The sequence below is a fragment of the Bidens hawaiensis genome, unplaced genomic scaffold (genome assembly GCF_021521415.1).
Source record: "Bidens hawaiensis isolate Kalapana, Puna unplaced genomic scaffold, B.hawaiensis_p1.1 tig00007279_1, whole genome shotgun sequence".
Taxonomy (NCBI): domain Eukaryota; kingdom Viridiplantae; phylum Streptophyta; class Magnoliopsida; order Asterales; family Asteraceae; genus Bidens; species Bidens hawaiensis.
The window spans coordinates 123,978-142,524 of NW_027491504.1; the positions used below are offsets into that span (position 1 = coordinate 123,978).

Consider the following 18,547-nt stretch of genomic DNA (forward strand, 5'->3'; position numbering starts at 1 on the left):
GTTAAACTCGTCGTTCCGACAAATCTCCAAATTATTATCTTTCAAGTTTACTACTTGAAGGTGAGTACTTCATACCCCATTTTCCATCTTTTATTTTGGGGGTGACATTTCATACTTATTCAACAAAATGCTTTATATTTGAATCTTAAACCACAAACGTAGTTGTATACTTTACCTAAATAATTGCTCGATTTGGTGTTCTATGCTTATATGCCTATGTGTTTATCCCTTTTGGTTGGTGGAACTATAAAATCCTAGACTATTTGGCATCCCCTTATAGCAAGGTGTCGTTAACGTAATGCAATTAACGATAACTATAAAATCCTAGACTATTTGGCATCCCCTTATAGCTAGGTGTCGCTAATGTGTTTAGCGATATCTATTTATCCAAATTACCACTTTTATTTATCGTTTCGTATGCAAGTTTTGTGGCTATCTTTATTATATACTAATATGATTAAACTTATGAATTGCTCACCGACCTTTGTGTTGACAAACTTTATTTTATGAAATGTTGCAGGTTTGCATCTTGGTTGATTTATGATTGTGAAGAAAACGACATCAAAGACCTTAGGATATTAGTAAAAATGAACAATATCAATTTGCCATATTTTGTGCTATCTTGTTTATGGTTATTTTATGGATAATTGTTATGTGACATTTTCGATGTAGTGGAATGAAATGAGTTTATTAAATACTGTCACTTTAATTAGTGTCATGTGTTTATGGACAATCGTTACACCTCGGCATGTTCCGCCGCCTTTGGTCGGGGTGTGACATTAAAGGAAAACCGAATAATAAGAAAAATGGTTTGTGATAACAAAAAGAAGAACCCCTCCAAAATATCTTGTCAGTCTTCACATCATAATACAACTTTATATCACCCTTATCATACAATTAATTGTAAGTAATTTTAAATGACCGGCTTGGGTTCATGTTTAGTTCAAAATAATTGTAAATAGTTTTATTGAAATTTAATTGATATAAATTAAAATTTTCCGATACATATGTTGCGATGACTGTAAACCAAAGTTAAGAAAATATTTAGAGAATTGTAATTTATATGCTTACTTAAAATAGTATAATTGCTTATATAATATGAACCCATTATCTATCTTATTATGTGTATATTTATACATATATGTTTATTTTATTTTTGTTTTATTATATTTTTGACTAAACCATGTGTCACACGGGTTCTAACCTAATACATTAATACAGTGGTCCCATCTCAACTCATCTTCTTCATTCAACCACCTCCCACTTCCGGCAGCAGCCACCACCACTGTAAGGAATGGTGGTTGACCGGAAATTTGGGGAATAAATGGTTTTAGGTTATTATTATTATTAAAAGGATTTAGTGATAAAAGAGATTTTAAAAAAGCAACACTATAAAAAAACTAAGCAGACGAAAATGCCCCTAATTTAACGTTAAAAAACTAATAGAGTTATCGATTTGGATGTAATTTGCAAGAAGTGGGAAACCCGATGGTCTGTCTGTACAAAATTAAATCAAGCAACGCGTAAAGAAATAAACGAATAAAGACAAGCGAGGGCAAAACAAATAAAATAATTACCGTCATTTTTATTTAATAACGAAGATCCGAACAAAAATTTTAAACGGGTTAGGTTTTCGGGTCCGAAAATTGACGAATGTTATACATTTACCCAGCCATATACCCAATGTGTAAGGCCCCACGAGCCCGGGTACCCTACTTTTTCGCTGGTTGGACTTACTCATTCACATAATTCGTAAATCAGAGTTAATTAAAATATTTCGCGGAATATAAAGTCAATCATTCTTCATAACTTAAATACTTTGTATTTAAACTGAAATAACATAAGTCTTAGCATAGATATAAATAACGCGTGATTCTTCTTTTCTTCGATGCCAGTCTTCTTTTATTTGCCACGTGTCCCACTCCAAGCAATCTACCTCATTCTCTCACCTGCGTGCATACTAAAAGTCAGCCACGCTAAGTGAATTATAGTTAATTAACATACATTGCATTCACTTACTTATTAATACGCTTCCGAAAATACGTATTAATTAGTTACCTGTTCTTCTACATACATACATACATACATATCTACCTTCATAGAATCTTCTATACTTTATCTAACTTTCTTTAATTAATACCTACGCGTCCCTTCTACATTTAACGAGCCTTTCATCCTATAAACTTGCAGATATTAATAGGGTCCGCAACCCTATATTCTTCGCAGATGTTAGTAGAGTCTGCAACCTATATTCTTCGCAGATATTAGTAGAGTCTGCAACCCATATTAACCGTTCAACCATACAATCATACATTCGTTCGTTTCATACCTTTATCCTTCAATTATAATATACTTAATTATGACTACGGGCATACTAAATTAATCATTCAATAGTGTTCACATACATACACACTTATATCTACTATACACTTACCATTTAAGGTAAGTGTATTAATCTAACACATCGTAGTATCCACACAGCCCCAAAAAACGTGACACAGAAAAGGGGCTAGAACTCACCTGGATCCTGTTGCGTTCACCATTAATAGTAATTCCTTTCTTCAACTGAGCTCGACTAACTGTTAATAATGTACACATATTAATCCTCTAATCTCTTGTTATTCATTTCTTAAGTTAGCGGGGTTAACTTTTAAGTTAACGGAACCGACATGCAATCTCCTTAAATTGTTCGTATTAGTTAACTTTAATTTATTAACGAGCCGACCTCATTAATTTACATTCTCATCTATATTTATTAATATTTCATGTATATTCATTATTATATTATTTTATTACTAGCTCATGTTCTCAACTTGCTTAAGCATTTCTGAACGGGTCCCATAATTCATTGGTTTATCATAAGGTGGGTTACAGGTTTGGGTTTCACTTTACCTTGTATCCTTTACTTTTACCTTTCATGTTTAACATTATTATTGTCATTATTATTAACAACTTACTACTATTATTATTATATATTTATTATTTAAGTATTAATATTATTATAATACAACCCTTATTTATTATTATTATATATAAATACATATATATATATATATATATATATATATATATTACATTCACTTCATTATTATTAATTCACGTTCTCACGCATTTACAAGTTAATGTTTCCTTAAGCGAGCTCGAGTTCGTGTCGGGTTCATATTTGACTCATGCTCGGTTAGGTTCTCATTTGCTTTAAGCTAACTTTCATTTATGATCTCATTCCTTTACGTGAGATGGTTCACGGGACGTTAGACGAGTCGAGTCTCGGGTTCGGGTTTCGTTTATTTTCTCATCATTCCTTTACATTGCGTCTTTCCGGCCATTCCTCCATGCTCAGAAGTCTCAACGTTTCGCACCCAAGCAACTTCGCATGGCGTGCGAAATCCAAGAATTTCGCAAAGGGTTTCTGTAACACCCCGACCAAAGGCGGATTATACATCGGGGCGCCACATATTGCTTCATTACTCGCGACACTATTGGTGTCAATATTTATTAATACACATTTTATCGCGCACGCGCAGCGGGGAAAATAAAGAACATAAATCAAACATAAATCAATATATTATAAATTATGACATTCGAGCAACATTAACTTGTCTTGATACATTTTAATTCTAGGTCCAAAAGTAAAAACTTCCTACGTGTCCACAAGCTCCAAAACAGCTACTGCAAACCTGAACATGTGTTAAAATAAACGTCAAACACTTGCGTGTTGGTGAGAAATCAAGTTTAATACAATACATAGATAACAATAAATCTGCGCGCAACATGTGTATGTCTGGTTTTCAACAAGGGTGTAATCTGATCGGGACCAACTCTAAGAGACAAGACTGCCAGTGCTCACAATTGAGCTCACAAACAAGACTAACTGTGCAAGTGTAACAAAAGAGAAAATCATAAACGAATGTTCTCCCGTGTTCATCTAATGGTACCATGAAAACTGCGGAATAGACCGACAAGACGGTTAATGATCCACACATACAAATAAACAGCCAAGTCTACGTCCTCAACACATGGGATACTGCGCGACTAAAGTTCATAAACAGTTTAAGACTCTAAGTTTGTATGAACACATGAACATCCCAAAACATTAAAAGCAAAAAGGGATTAGATACGAGATTACTCACTTGATAAACGATGCGGTGTAAGATAAAGCAAGAACCAACTTTAAACAAGCACAAGTTAACCTATAAATAAGATTATTGTTTTAACGATCGGTTTTAAGTCTTGATTACAAGTTAGCATAATTAATAAGTTATTATATATATTACCGGAAAACAGGGCAGAGGAGAGGAGAAAACGGAGGCAGAGAGGGAGGCGGCAGAGAGAGCAAGGAGGAGGTCAGGAGAGAGTAAGTGTTTTGTGTGTGTAGTGTTAGGAAAAATAATACTATTATTTATAGAGAAACCCTAGGAGACATAAATCCAGAAAAAAAGGGAAAAGATTCCAAGACAAACAGAACAAGACAAAACAAAAGATATCAAAAGATATGGCAGCTGCAGGGGGCAAGATAAAGCTGACAGGGAACAGTAAAAAAAGCATGGGCGGTTCAGATAAAGGTACTGGTCAAGCATGGCAAAAGCAGATCTCAAAAGATAATGTCAGTCACTTTTTCTACCAACCAATGGGGTTGGTACGCATGCTGCGCCGAAAGTAACTATTCAGACATTAGATAGGTTAGGTCAACAGCTCAGAGGAAAAGACATTTACAAAAGCAAACGGCTAGAATAATCATCAAGGGTTAAGCGCGGGAAGGCTGAGTGCGCGAGCGCGAAGGCTGGCACAACAATCCTTAGCGCACTGCGGGAATAATCACATCCTTAGCGCGCTGCGTGAAGAACCTGGAATTCTAAGCGCATCGCGGGAAGAACATACATTCTTAGCGCATTGCGGGAAGAACATGCATTCTTAGCGCGCTGCGAGAAGAGTTCTCTTCACGCATCGCAGGAACAAGATGTCTTCACGCAGGCTTCCATGTAAGGAGTCTGGCGCGTGGAGCTGCGCAGACAACCTTAGGCGGGAAGGAACAAAGGACAAGCAAAGAGTTAGAAGAAAGAGGGAAACAAGGCGGAAAGAGAGAAGGAGAGGGACGGGACGGCGGAAAGAAAGAGAGAGAGAGAGAGAGAGAGAGGCGGGAAGGAAAAGTATATTATTATTATTAAAAGTAAAATATAAGTATAAATAAATATTAAATCATAAAAGAAAGAGATCGGATAAGAGAAACGGGTACCTGGGTCGGGTCGGATCGGGGCAGATGTTACAGTCTCCCCTACTTTAAGAAATTTCGTCCCGAAATTTATCTCGAAGTAGGTTGCGCAGAGAACAGGTGCGGGTACTTGATCTTCATTTGATCTTCCCTTTCCCATGTAAACTCGGCTCCGCGCTTGGACTCCCAGCGAACTTTCACGATAGGGATGCGACTGCGCTTGGTTTGCTTTACCTCGCGATCCATAATCTCAACAGGCTTCTCAATGAAATGCATAGTTTCATCAACTTGGACTTCATCAAGTGGAATGTGAAGGTTCTCGTCAGCTAAACACTTCTTGAGATTGGATACATGGAACGTTGGATGCACATTACTGAGCGCGGGCGGCAGGTCAAGTCTGTAGGCAACTTTTCCCACACGCGCGAGAATCTTGAATGGACCAACATAACGAGGAGCAAGCTTACCTTTCTTCCCAAAGCGGACAACACCTTTCCAGGGCGACACTTTGAGGAGAACAAGATCACCAACTTGAAATTCGAGAGGCTTTCGCCTGCGATCTGCGTAACTCTTCTGTCGGCTTCTGGCAGTCAGCAGATGATCACGGATCTTGGCGATTTTATCTGTTGTCTCTTGAACAAGTTCGGGTCCTGTGATTTGAGTTTCACCCACTTCGCTCCAACAAATCGGGGAGCGGCACTTACGACCGTAAAGTGCTTCAAATGGGGCCATACCGATACTGGAATGATAGCTGTTATTATAAGAGAACTCGATCAAAGGCAGGTGTGAATCCCAATTACCTCCAAAATCAAGAACACAAGATCGGAGCATATCCTCCAGAGTTTGAATAGTTCGCTCAGACTGACCGTCAGTCTGAGGATGATATGCCGTACTCATGTCCAAGCGAGTTCCTAGCGCAAATTGGAGAGATTTCCAAAAGCGAGATATAAAACGGCCATCGCGATCGGATATGATGCTCAAAGGAGTACCATGGCGGCAGACAATTTCCTTGACATACAGCTGCGCGAGTTGCTCAACACGGTAGTTTTCACGAATGGGCAGGAAGTGAGCAGACTTAGTCAATCGATCCACTATTACCCAAATGCTATCATGTTTGCTTGCTGTCAAAGGTAACTTGGTAATGAAGTCCATCGCTACACATTCCCATTTCCACGTAGGAATTTCTGGTTGTTCGAGCAAACCAGATGGGCGTTGGTGTTCAGCTTTTACTTTAGAACAAGTCAGGCATTTAGCTACGAACACAGCAATATCCTTCTTCATACCGGGCCACCAATAAGTAATGCGCAAATCCTTGTACATCTTATCAGCGCCGGGATGAATAGAATACCGAGATTTGTGCGCTTCACTCAGGATATCAGCGCGAAGATTCTCATCAAAGGGAATCCAGATGCGATTGAGATAGCAGAGAATTCCACTCAGATTAGGGACAAAGTGCGCTTCCGCGCCACACGCTAACTCGGCGCGAAGGTTACCATTACTGATGGATGCGCGCTGCGCGTCACGAATACGCGATTCAAGGTTGCTTTGGATCGGCGCAAAGTGAAGCTGCGTGCGCGGCAAAATACAGTTAAGCTGGCAGGGTTTTCGGCTGAGCGCATCGGCTACCACATTAGCCTTACCAGGATGATACCGGATCTCACAATCGTAATCGCTGATGAGTTCGTTCCATCGGCGTTGTCTCATGTTAAGTTCCTTCTGATCAAAGATATGCTGAAGGCTTTTATGGTCAGTGTAGAGGATACACTTAGTACCATAAAGGTAGTGTCTCCAGATCTTCAAGGCAAAAACAACTGCACCAAGTTCGAGGTCGTGAGTTGTATAATTCTTTTCATGAACCTTGAGTTGCCTTGATGCGTAAGCGATAACCTTGCCTCGTTGCATAAGAACACAACCAAGACCTTGGTTGGATGCATCGCAATACACGATAAAATCATCATTACCCTCAGGTAGCGCAAGAACAGGAGCTTCACACAACAAACGCTTGAGCGTTAGAAAGGCTTCTTCTTGCTTCGAGCCCCAAATATACGGTTTACCTTTGTGCGTTAGAGCTGTTAAAGGCAAAGCGATCTTCGAGAAGTTCGAAATGAATCGCCGGTAGTAACCAGCTAAGCCCAGAAAGGAACGGATCTCAGAAGGAGAGGATGGCGTAATCCAGTTCTTGATTGCTTCAATTTTGGATGGGTCGACATGAATACCCATCTTGTTCACAACATGGCCAAGAAACTGTACTTCATCAGACCAAAATTCACACTTGGAAAGCTTAGCATAGAGTTGCTCGGTTCGAAGCTTTTGCAACACCAATCGGAGATGTTGCTCATGCTCGGCCTTGGTCTTAGAATACACCAGAACATCATCGATAAACACAATCACGAATTTATCCAAGAAAGGCCTACACACCCGATTCATTAGATCCATGAAAACGGCGGGTGCGTTGGTTAAACCGAAGGACATGACCAAGAATTCAAAATGGCCATAACGAGTTCGAAAAGCAGTCTTCGGAACATCTTCATCGCGGATGCGCAACTGGTGATAGCCAGAGCGGAGATCGATCTTCGAGAAACAAGAGGCACCTTGGAGTTGATCAAAGAGGTCGTCAATACGCGGTAAGGGATACCGGTTTTTAATGGTGAGTTTGTTCAACTCGCGGTAATCAATACACATGCGAAACGATCCATCTTTCTTTTTAACGAACAACACCGGAGCACCCCAGGGCGAAGAGCTAGGGCGGATGAATCCTTTAGCAGTCAACTCTTGAAGTTGGCTTGCCAATTCTTGCATCTCAGCGGGTGCAAGACGATAAGGAGATTTAGCCACGGGGGAAGCACCAGGGACAAGATCAATACGGAACTCGACTTCACGAGCGGGAGGGATACCAGGAAGATCATCAGGAAAAACTTCAGGGAAATCACGCACAACAGGGATATCGCGAAGCTTCTTCTCTTCAGCAGGTTTAACCACATGGGCTAAGAATGCAACACACTTCTTCCGCATGAGTCTTTGGGCTTCGGCGCAAGACATAAGTTTAAGACCACTGGAGGGTTTTTCGCCGTAAATATGAAGATCACCATTTTCTCGAGGTATGCGAATCAATTTCTTGGCGCAAATAACTTCGGCGCGATTCTTCGAGAGCCAGTCCATACCAATGATAACATCAAAGCTTCCAAGAGGCATGGGGATGAGGTCGATTAGAAAATCGTTTTCGTTAAGGTTAAGCGTACAATCTTTAATCACTGAGTTTATTAAAACAGTTTCACCGTTAGCCAATTCAACTGAAAAATCTTCTTTTAAGTCATCGCGCGGTCGCGCAAGCTTCTGCTCAAACGCGCGAGAGATAAAACTTCGATCGGCGCCAGTATCAAAAAGTACAGAAGCATAAAATCCGTTAAGCAAAAATGTACCATTAACTACGTCATTATTCGCTTGCGCTTGGTGCGCGGTTATGTTAAAAGCTCGTCCACGCGTTACTTGGTTTGAAATCTGGTTCACCGGATTCGCTTGCGTAATCTGAACTTGTAGTCTCGGGCACGCGTTCCGGAAATGACTGGGATCACCGCAGTTATAGCACGATCTGGGTCGTGGGTTTTGGTAGATTGATTGTGGGTTCTGCGGGTAGACTGGTGGTGTTGGCGCAATTGGATTGGCGGGAAGGACTCTACAGTTCTCAGCAGTGTGACCAGTACGGCCACATCGGGTACAAAGTCGACACGGGGTTTGGGTTGGGTGGTGAAATCTACAGGTTGGGCAAAAGGGATGGTTTCCTGTGTAAGGTTTCTTAGGAGGCGGGGCAGGGAGTGCTGGATTGGTTAGGGCATAGTTGTGAACTACAGGGGGAGTTGGGTAAGCTGACAGAGGGTTAGGCGCGTAAACTGGGGGTTGGTATGCGGGTTGCTGGACAATGGGCGGGTTGGTAAGCGCATAGGCCTTGCGCCTGCGCTTGAGGTTGTTACGGTTTGAGTGTTCAGGTTTGGTTTCTGTTGGTTCAGGGGCAGTTTTGGTCTTCTCAGTTCCCCGCAGGAACAGGGTTCCTGCTCTGACATGGTTGTCGCTGAGCACAGCGGCCAACTCGATGGCGTCAGAGAGGGTTACTGGGTTTCTGGCCCATACAGAATCTTGAATTTCCATGGGGAGACCCCCAAGGAATTTCTCGATTGCTCGGCGGGAAGGGGTAACAAGGTGAGGGACAAGCAGGCTTAGTTCATGGAAGCGCGTCGCGTACTCGCGCGCTTCGCCACTGTATTGCTTCAAGTTCCAGAATTCTTCCTCCAGGCGCTTAACTTCGTTGGGAGGGCAGAATTCTCGCGTAAGAATTTCCTTGAATTCCTCCCATGTCATGCTAGAAGCAGCCTCTGCGCCACGCGCATGAGCTACTCCATTCCACCATGTAAGCGCTCTGGATTCCAGGACGCTGGAAGCATATAGGGTTCGTCTGTCTGAGGGGCATTGGGTATGGAGGAAAGTGTTTTCAATCTTTTCGAGCCATTGGAGCATCACGGTGGCTCCTTCAAGACCTGTGAACTTTGGAGGGTTACCCGCGTTAAAGGACTTAATGTTATAACTCGAGGTATTGGTATTGTTTTGGCTCAAAGCTTGGGCTATTGCGGCGGCCATTTCCTGGGAACGTTGCTGTCTACGCATGCGCGAGGCTTCTCTTCTCTGAAATCGGCGAGATAGCGGAGGCATTCTATAAAAATTTTAATTTTAGTTAATATCTTGGTTTTAGCGCAAAGTTTTAATCTTATAAAGCTTGGTTTCACGGAGTCAGTTACAGTCAACAGTTAAAGTAAAATAAATGATCCTAAATGCAGACTTAATAAAGGTAACAAATTCGAATCAAGAATCGACAATTCATGTATCACCATGACTTTCCGAATTCCCAATTTAAAATATACGAGCAAACGAGTATTGGAGATTGACGATTCATGTATCACCATGACTTTTCAATCCTCAATATAAAACATACAAGAAAATGAGTATTGGAGGTTGACAATTCATGTATCACCATGACTTTTCAAGTCTCCAACCTCAGAACATAATCGTAAATGGAAATTGAAAATCAACTATTCATGTATCACCATGACTTTTCGGATTTTCAATCCCAACAAACGAATATGTAAGTAAAATCAATAAAAATCGAAATTCACAAAAATCGAAATATCGCGGAATAAAACATAAAATCATATACTGCGCAAGCGCGAGCATATTCATAAATAACGAGTAATTAACAATAAGCGCGCAAACATGAGATTTCTCTCATGCGCGAGAGGGGACTCTTAGGTATTCTAGGCCGTTACGTCTAACCACCTATCCTAAAGTCAACGAGCTCTGATACAAATCTGTAACACCCCGACCAAAGGCGGATTATACATCGGGGCGCCACATATTGCTTCATTACTCGCGACACTATTGGTGTCAATATTTATTAATACACATTTTATCGCGCACGCGCAGCGGGGAAAATAAAGAACATAAATCAAACATAAATCAATATATTATAAATTATGACATTCGAGCAACATTAACTTGTCTTGATACATTTTAATTCTAGGTCCAAAAGTAAAAACTTCCTACGTGTCCACAAGCTCCAAAACAGCTACTGCAAACCTGAACATGTGTTAAAATAAACGTCAAACACTTGCGTGTTGGTGAGAAATCAAGTTTAATACAATACATAGATAACAATAAATCTGCGCGCAACATGTGTATGTCTGGTTTTCAACAAGGGTGTAATCTGATCGGGACCAACTCTAAGAGACAAGACTGCCAGTGCTCACAATTGAGCTCACAAACAAGACTAACTGTGCAAGTGTAACAAAAGAGAAAATCATAAACGAATGTTCTCCCGTGTTCATCTAATGGTACCATGAAAACTGCGGAATAGACCGACAAGACGGTTAATGATCCACACATACAAATAAACAGCCAAGTCTACGTCCTCAACACATGGGATACTGCGCGACTAAAGTTCATAAACAGTTTAAGACTCTAAGTTTGTATGAACACATGAACATCCCAAAACATTAAAAGCAAAAAGGGATTAGATACGAGATTACTCACTTGATAAACGATGCGGTGTAAGATAAAGCAAGAACCAACTTTAAACAAGCACAAGTTAACCTATAAATAAGATTATTGTTTTAACGATCGGTTTTAAGTCTTGATTACAAGTTAGCATAATTAATAAGTTATTATATATATTACCGGAAAACAGGGCAGAGGAGAGGAGAAAACGGAGGCAGAGAGGGAGGCGGCAGAGAGAGCAAGGAGGAGGTCAGGAGAGAGTAAGTGTTTTGTGTGTGTAGTGTTAGGAAAAATAATACTATTATTTATAGAGAAACCCTAGGAGACATAAATCCAGAAAAAAAGGGAAAAGATTCCAAGACAAACAGAACAAGACAAAACAAAAGATAACAAAAGATATCAAAAGATATGGCAGCTGCAGGGGGCAAGATAAAGCTGACAGGGAACAGTAAAAAAAGCATGGGCGGTTCAGATAAAGGTACTGGTCAAGCATGGCAAAAGCAGATCTCAAAAGATAATGTCAGTCACTTTTTCTACCAACCAATGGGGTTGGTACGCATGCTGCGCCGAAAGTAACTATTCAGACATTAGATAGGTTAGGTCAACAGCTCAGAGGAAAAGACATTTACAAAAGCAAACGGCTAGAATAATCATCAAGGGTTAAGCGCGGGAAGGCTGAGTGCGCGAGCGCGAAGGCTGGCACAACAATCCTTAGCGCACTGCGGGAATAATCACATCCTTAGCGCGCTGCGTGAAGAACCTGGAATTCTAAGCGCATCGCGGGAAGAACATACATTCTTAGCGCATTGCGGGAAGAACATGCATTCTTAGCGCGCTGCGAGAAGAGTTCTCTTCACGCATCGCAGGAACAAGATGTCTTCACGCAGGCTTCCATGTAAGGAGTCTGGCGCGTGGAGCTGCGCAGACAACCTTAGGCGGGAAGGAACAAAGGACAAGCAAAGAGTTAGAAGAAAGAGGGAAACAAGGCGGAAAGAGAGAAGGAGAGGGACGGGACGGCGGAAAGAAAGAGAGAGAGAGAGAGAGAGAGGCGGGAAGGAAAAGTATATTATTATTATTAAAAGTAAAATATAAGTATAAATAAATATTAAATCATAAAAGAAAGAGATCGGATAAGAGAAACGGGTACCTGGGTCGGGTCGGATCGGGGCAGATGTTACAGTTTCGCTTGGCCGGAAATTTCGCTTCGCATAGAGGATTTCGCTTCGCATAAAGAATTTCGCATGAGATGCGAAACTCACAATTTCGCATAGAAGTTTGCGTTCGCTTCTGGTCCTAACCGAGTCCGCAACTAGGGTCCAGCGGGGTTTGGATTGGGGTTTAGCTTGTTCGCGCCTCGGGTCTCGTGCGCGTTCTCCGGATCAACGGAGACTCACCCAAGCCGGAGTTCAGATCCCGTTTTAAGTCGGGTTTTCACTTCAGTTTATATTTATTACCAATTCATGTATCTGTTTGTTCATATCAGTATGTATGTGTATATATATATATATAGTTCCATATCACGTTCGTTTAATAAAGATCCCGTTTTAATCGGTTCAATCGTCGCTTGTTTAACACAGCTTGATTCAGGTTTGATTAGTTTATGAATGGTCCAGTTACAGTACATGAGAGTCGTTAGGGCTCGGTTCGTTTAGGTTCCATTTTCGTACTTTGTTTGCTCGTTTATTATAAAGAACGAGACAAGATAAGAAGGAAGATAAATCCTTTAATTATTTAAACATACCTGGAAGATTGGATGAATTAGATCTTGGATATAGATGGAATATTTGGTACAGGAACTTTTGTGTGTGTATGGGTGTGTGTTAATGATCGGGTGATGATGATGGAATGACGAGGATAAGGATTATTTAGGGTTTTAGGGGTTTAAATAGGCAAAAGCCCAAAGGCTTTTAGGCCCGTAAACATGCTTAAGTCCAATAACACTCTATTAATAACTTATCCATTCTCCTAACATATTTATTTAATTTAATTGACGTCTCACGACACAGTAACTAAACTACTCGAAATACTTTATTCACTTATTTATTTACTTACCGAAACGAGGACGTTACACGATGTACCCGATATAGTATATTCTAAATATATTATTTGTTGAAACTTGTTTATGATAATTATATGAGACATTTTATCTTTATGATAATCATGTGGTGATGACATGACAATGTTTTTTTGGTGTTTTTAAGATTTTTTATTGGATGAGTTTTGAGTGTTTTTATGACGTGGCAGATGACTATGCATGTTTTTTGGTGTTTTTCGAAGTCCTTATTGTGGATGCTCTAAGTCGAGTGAGTGTTAAAATCGTCTATGAGGTTTGGTAACTTTTGGTATTTTTGATTAAATAGTTTATTTTGTGCAACTGGACATTGAGGTTTTTCCTCGTTTTGCTAATTATATCCAAATCATTAATTCCGTTAAATTTCATCGTTAAGTCAAAAATAATATAGACTTTTACCTATTTATTTCTTAAAATAACTGTAGTCTTGCTCTAATTTTTTATATTAAATACATTAATACAATGGTCCCAGGTCCCATCACAACTCATCTTCTTCATTCAACTACCCCCACTTCTAGCAACAGCCACCACCACTATGAGAAATGGTGGTTGACTAGAAGTTTGGGGAATAAATAGTTTTAGGCTATTATAATAATAATAATAATATAATAATAATAATAATTATTATTATTATTAAAAGGATTTAGTGATAAAGGAGATTTTAAAAAAGCAACACTATAAAAAAAACTAAGCAGATGAAAATGCCCCTAACCTAACGTTAAGTAACTAATAGAGTTTACGATTTGGATGTAATTGGCAAGAAGTGGAAACCCCGATGGTCTGTTTGTAAAAAATTAAATTCGAGCAATGCGTAAAGAAATAAACGAATAAAGACAAACGAGAACAAAAAAAATATATTAATAATTAGTCGTTTTTATTTAATAACGAAGATCTGAACAAAAATTTTAAACGGGTTCGGTTTTCGGGTCCGAAAATTGACGAATGTTATACATTTACCTGGTTATATACCCGATGCACTCGATACAGTATATTCTAAATATATTATTTGTCGAAACTTGTTTATGACAATTATATGAAACATTTTATCTTTATGGTAATCATTTTTTGCAATAGACTAATTATATTTTGTTAAAACAGAAACCTGACGGGTTTTGAGCCGAGAATACTCGACGGGTATTTCATCAAAACCCGACAGAAAACCCAAAACCCGACGGGTAATTACCTGATTAAAACCAGACGAGTTTAAGATGGACTTTAATAATCAAGTATGGGTTTACCCAAACCTGACTCTTTACCATCCCTACGTCTGGGTTGGGTACATAAATTAAAAATCCATGGACAAAACAAAACAAAACCCTTGAAGAAACAGAGAGAATGGAATCATGGGTTCCATTGATGAAGATATTCATCAACTCTGTGACACCTGAAACTGAAGCCTCTTTGTGGCTTCAATCTTCATTTAATTCTTCTTCACATTCATCATTTGCTTCCTTCTTGTCTCTTCTAATGCAACCCATTGAACCCAATCTTATTAACACTTCATCTTCAATACCCACTAAACAAAGGTTAAACCCCCAATTCCAGTTTGTTTGTTTTTTTTTTTTTTTGAGATAATACTTAAAATGTAATTCTGGGATGTTTGAATATTTGATTAAACTGGGTTTTTAATGTAGGGATGAGATACTCGGGTTCGAAACCGATCGGTACTAATTCATTATTTTGGGCTATTTTTTTTTCAAACCAAAATTTTCATGCTCAAATTGCAAAATTGAAAAAACCGAATATCGAAACTGAAAACATGAAAAAATGAGTACTTTGGGTCGGTTTTGGACTATAACCAAACCAAAAAACCGAATCTTGGGCTTTTTAAAATTTTTAAAAGTGTTCGGTTTTAGTTTCGTCATTTGAGCTTGAAAATTTTATTTAAAAGAATTGGCCCAAAGTCATTTTGTTATTTAATAACTAATTGATTATTATACATTTGGGCTAAAATATCTGACTTAAATATTTATTAAATTCTTATAATTTACCTAGAATAAAAAATTAATAATGAAAATTTGTAAGTTCGTTTAATTAATAAACGAATGGGCATGAACAATTTTTTTTTCATTTAATTAAACGAACGAACACAAACTTAGGTTATGTTCGTGAGCGTCCTTTTATGTTCATGAACGTCTATTTATGTTTGTTCATTTGGGTTGGTTTATTTCCGTTCGCTTATGTTTGTTGGTTTATGTTCGTTTAAATTTTAATAAATACGTAAGTTGTTATATTTTTATAAATATAAACATAAAAGGGGCTTGTTTGGTAGTATCATGATGGATATTTTGAACAAATCATGTAAATTTAAAACACTAATTTAGAAGTGCTTTTGGATGAATTGTGATGTATTAGACTTGTTCGTTTGTGTTCATTAATGCTAACTTTATGGTCGTTTATCTTTTGTCACTTATGTAGGTATGCTCATGTGTGCTCATTTAAGTTTGTTTGTTTATGTTCATGAACTGTTTGTTTAGGTTATAATGAAGGAACATAAACACGAACATGAACACAAAATATTGTTCGATTATATGTTCGTGTTCAGTAAAAGTTAAATGAACAAACATGAACATAAAAACTCACATTCAAACACCTTGAATTTCAGGTTTATGTGGCTGCAGACATTACCAAATACAGTTCAGGCTCGGATTCTATCGTTTCTTACTTACGAGCATGCAAAGTTTAACAAGCACGACTTATCTAAACTTGCACGGGAACTACTGGTTAATGCTACCGAGGTCGATTTTTGGGTTAAAAGAGCTGCAAACCAACTTCTTGATATTGTGTCGGACTCAAACTTCAAATGGGTTACTTCTTTAAATCTTGATTCCGAAGAAGAAAAGTTTGAAGAGAAGTTCGGAAGCATGCCCGCGTGGCTTAACGAGTCTGTTAACATTAATGGCTCGGTTCCTGTTCTTCCATGGCTTCCGGTTTCAGTAGATGATATGAACACGGGGTTGCCAGACGTCACGCGTGAAGACGATGAAGATTTAATGGTGGACGTTGAGGATATTAAAGATGATAAATATGGCAAAGTTGTAAACCTTGAAACGAGTGGCACTCGACACGAGTTAGTTAATCTTGAAAGTGGTTTAGTCGGTTTAGTCGACCATGAAGTAAAAGAGTCGGCTTTGCGTTTGAAGACGAGAATACTTAACATGGAATCGAGTCTAAAAGTTGCAGAATTGGCGGATGAGATTCGGTTTCTTGTTTTCGAAAAGAAAGCGGATTCTTTAACGGTTTTGAGTTTGATCGAACCGTGGAATGCAGATGATGAAATCATTCCAATATTATTATCTCGTCTTTCCGAAGGAAACGAGGGTGATTTCGTAATTACAACCAGCATCTTATGCTCGGTTTTGCTTCCAAAGTTCTTGGAACTCGACAAACCAGCTCCGCGTGTGTTATTATCAGCGACAATCGACTACTGCAAGGCGCATCATAAGCCGGCCGTGTATGCACTTTTAATCCCGTTAATCCTTCACAAAAACGGGATCAACAACTCGATATGCGACGTGCTTACACGGATCGTTAAAGAATGTTTACACCCTGCTCATGTTTCCGCCATCTGTCAGAAGCTGCTTTGTGAAGAAACTACAAACGGGAACGAATACATATGTCTACCGCGCTATCAACATTTGGTTTCTAAATCGCTGGTATGGACCGAATCTTTATTTAATCTGTTTCAGATTATCTTGAACCATGATGTTCGGTTGACCCAAGACTCGGTCAACCGGCTCGTGGTTCATGTTCGAGAATTGGCTTTACGGTTCTCAAAGTCGTTAAAGTTTGCAAATTTCTTGTTGTGTTTTGTTAGTAAGTGTGGTCCTTTGTTAGGGATTCATAAGGTTGTATTATCTGAAGCTGTTGGGAACACTTCTAGTTTTTTGACAAAATCTATATTATCGAAACTCACTAGTATTGATTGATTTTTATTACAATTTTGTAATGTTAATGGCGAAAGCTAGGTTCTGGAAGTTATTGCAATATTTTGCGAGTCTCACGTTTTTTTTTTCTTTTTTTTTGGGGGGGGGGGGGGGAGGGTGCAATTTCACATGCATCTTTATTAATTTTCTAACACCATATTTACGCTTTCGAAACACTAGACATATCATATATACCGCTCAAAGCGGTAAGCTGTAGGTAGGGTGATGTGATAGGGGTAAACTTACCTCTATCACAAGAGATCCCGCTGAGACCCTTGGACCCAAGAACGTTTTTGTAAATTTCTTTTCTTCTTTTATGTTTACAGGTTTCGAACAACCATACTAAAGTACTAATAACGAAAGTTGTAAGCGACAATTAGCATGCAAATAAAAAGTAAACTGATAGAACCCCTAAACTTAAACAATAAATTAAAGGATATTTGACCCGGTTCGAGATGGGTTAGTCTCCGGTTAGCCAATTCGAAATGGCAATTCTCCAAACACAAGGTTAATAGACCTTAATATTTTTATTTCATAATCATGGATGATCAATAAACTAAAATACCAGCATATAAATTGATGCAGTTTCGGAAGCGATCAATGGCTCGAGAGACTCATGATTAACAAAGACGATAAAATCGAACCAATGGTTCAAGAACAATGTTCTTTTAATATAAAACTTAATCAAGAACTAATCAAACAATAAACCCTAACATTCAATTTATAAATGAAAATAAACATTTGGGCCGGGCCGACTTAATGGACCGATGCTCCTGCATCATACTCTCCCTCTTCGAAAAACTCGTCCTCGAGTTTTGTTTTTGGACCGAAGCCGCCTGGGTCAAAAGGAACATCAATCCGATTCTGATTTATAGTTATGATGACCTACTCAAATAGTTCAACTTTACTAATCATCTCGTCCGACTCTAGGCTTGTACCACCTGGGTCAAAGGGAGCATCGATACAATTTCTATTTTCTAAAAATTCATGTGATCTTGATAATTTTTCTTTGCTTGCATAGTTAATAATTGACCTCATAATATCTTGTGCATTTTTAAGTTATAATTGATTGACTTCTAACCTTTGAGTGTTGTATGTGAAAACTGTATGCAAATCTTCAAAAATGACATTATTAACCGTATTAAAATTAGCGTGTTGCCAAAAACCATTCCATGGGTTTTCTTCTTCTTGAATAATATCCACGCCATCTACAATATTTGGAAAGTCAACTTTCTCAATACAAGGATGCATCTTTTGCAAAATAATATTATTTGACAATTGATTTTGAATCCCCAAAGAATCCTC

At 38.9% G+C, this 18,547-nt stretch overlaps 1 protein-coding gene across 1 annotated transcript; it reads left to right on the top strand.

Annotated features, from left to right (window-relative positions):
* Positions 1–14,651: 14,651 nt before the first annotated feature.
* LOC143634938 (uncharacterized) lies at positions 14,652–17,245 on the top strand. Its single transcript, XM_077102890.1, has 3 exons — positions 14,652–14,842; positions 14,951–14,980; positions 15,922–17,245. Exons 1-3 carry the CDS (start codon positions 14,652–14,654, stop codon positions 17,243–17,245), a joined length of 1,545 nt encoding a protein of 514 aa, XP_076959005.1.
* Positions 17,246–18,547: the final 1,302 nt, after the last annotated feature.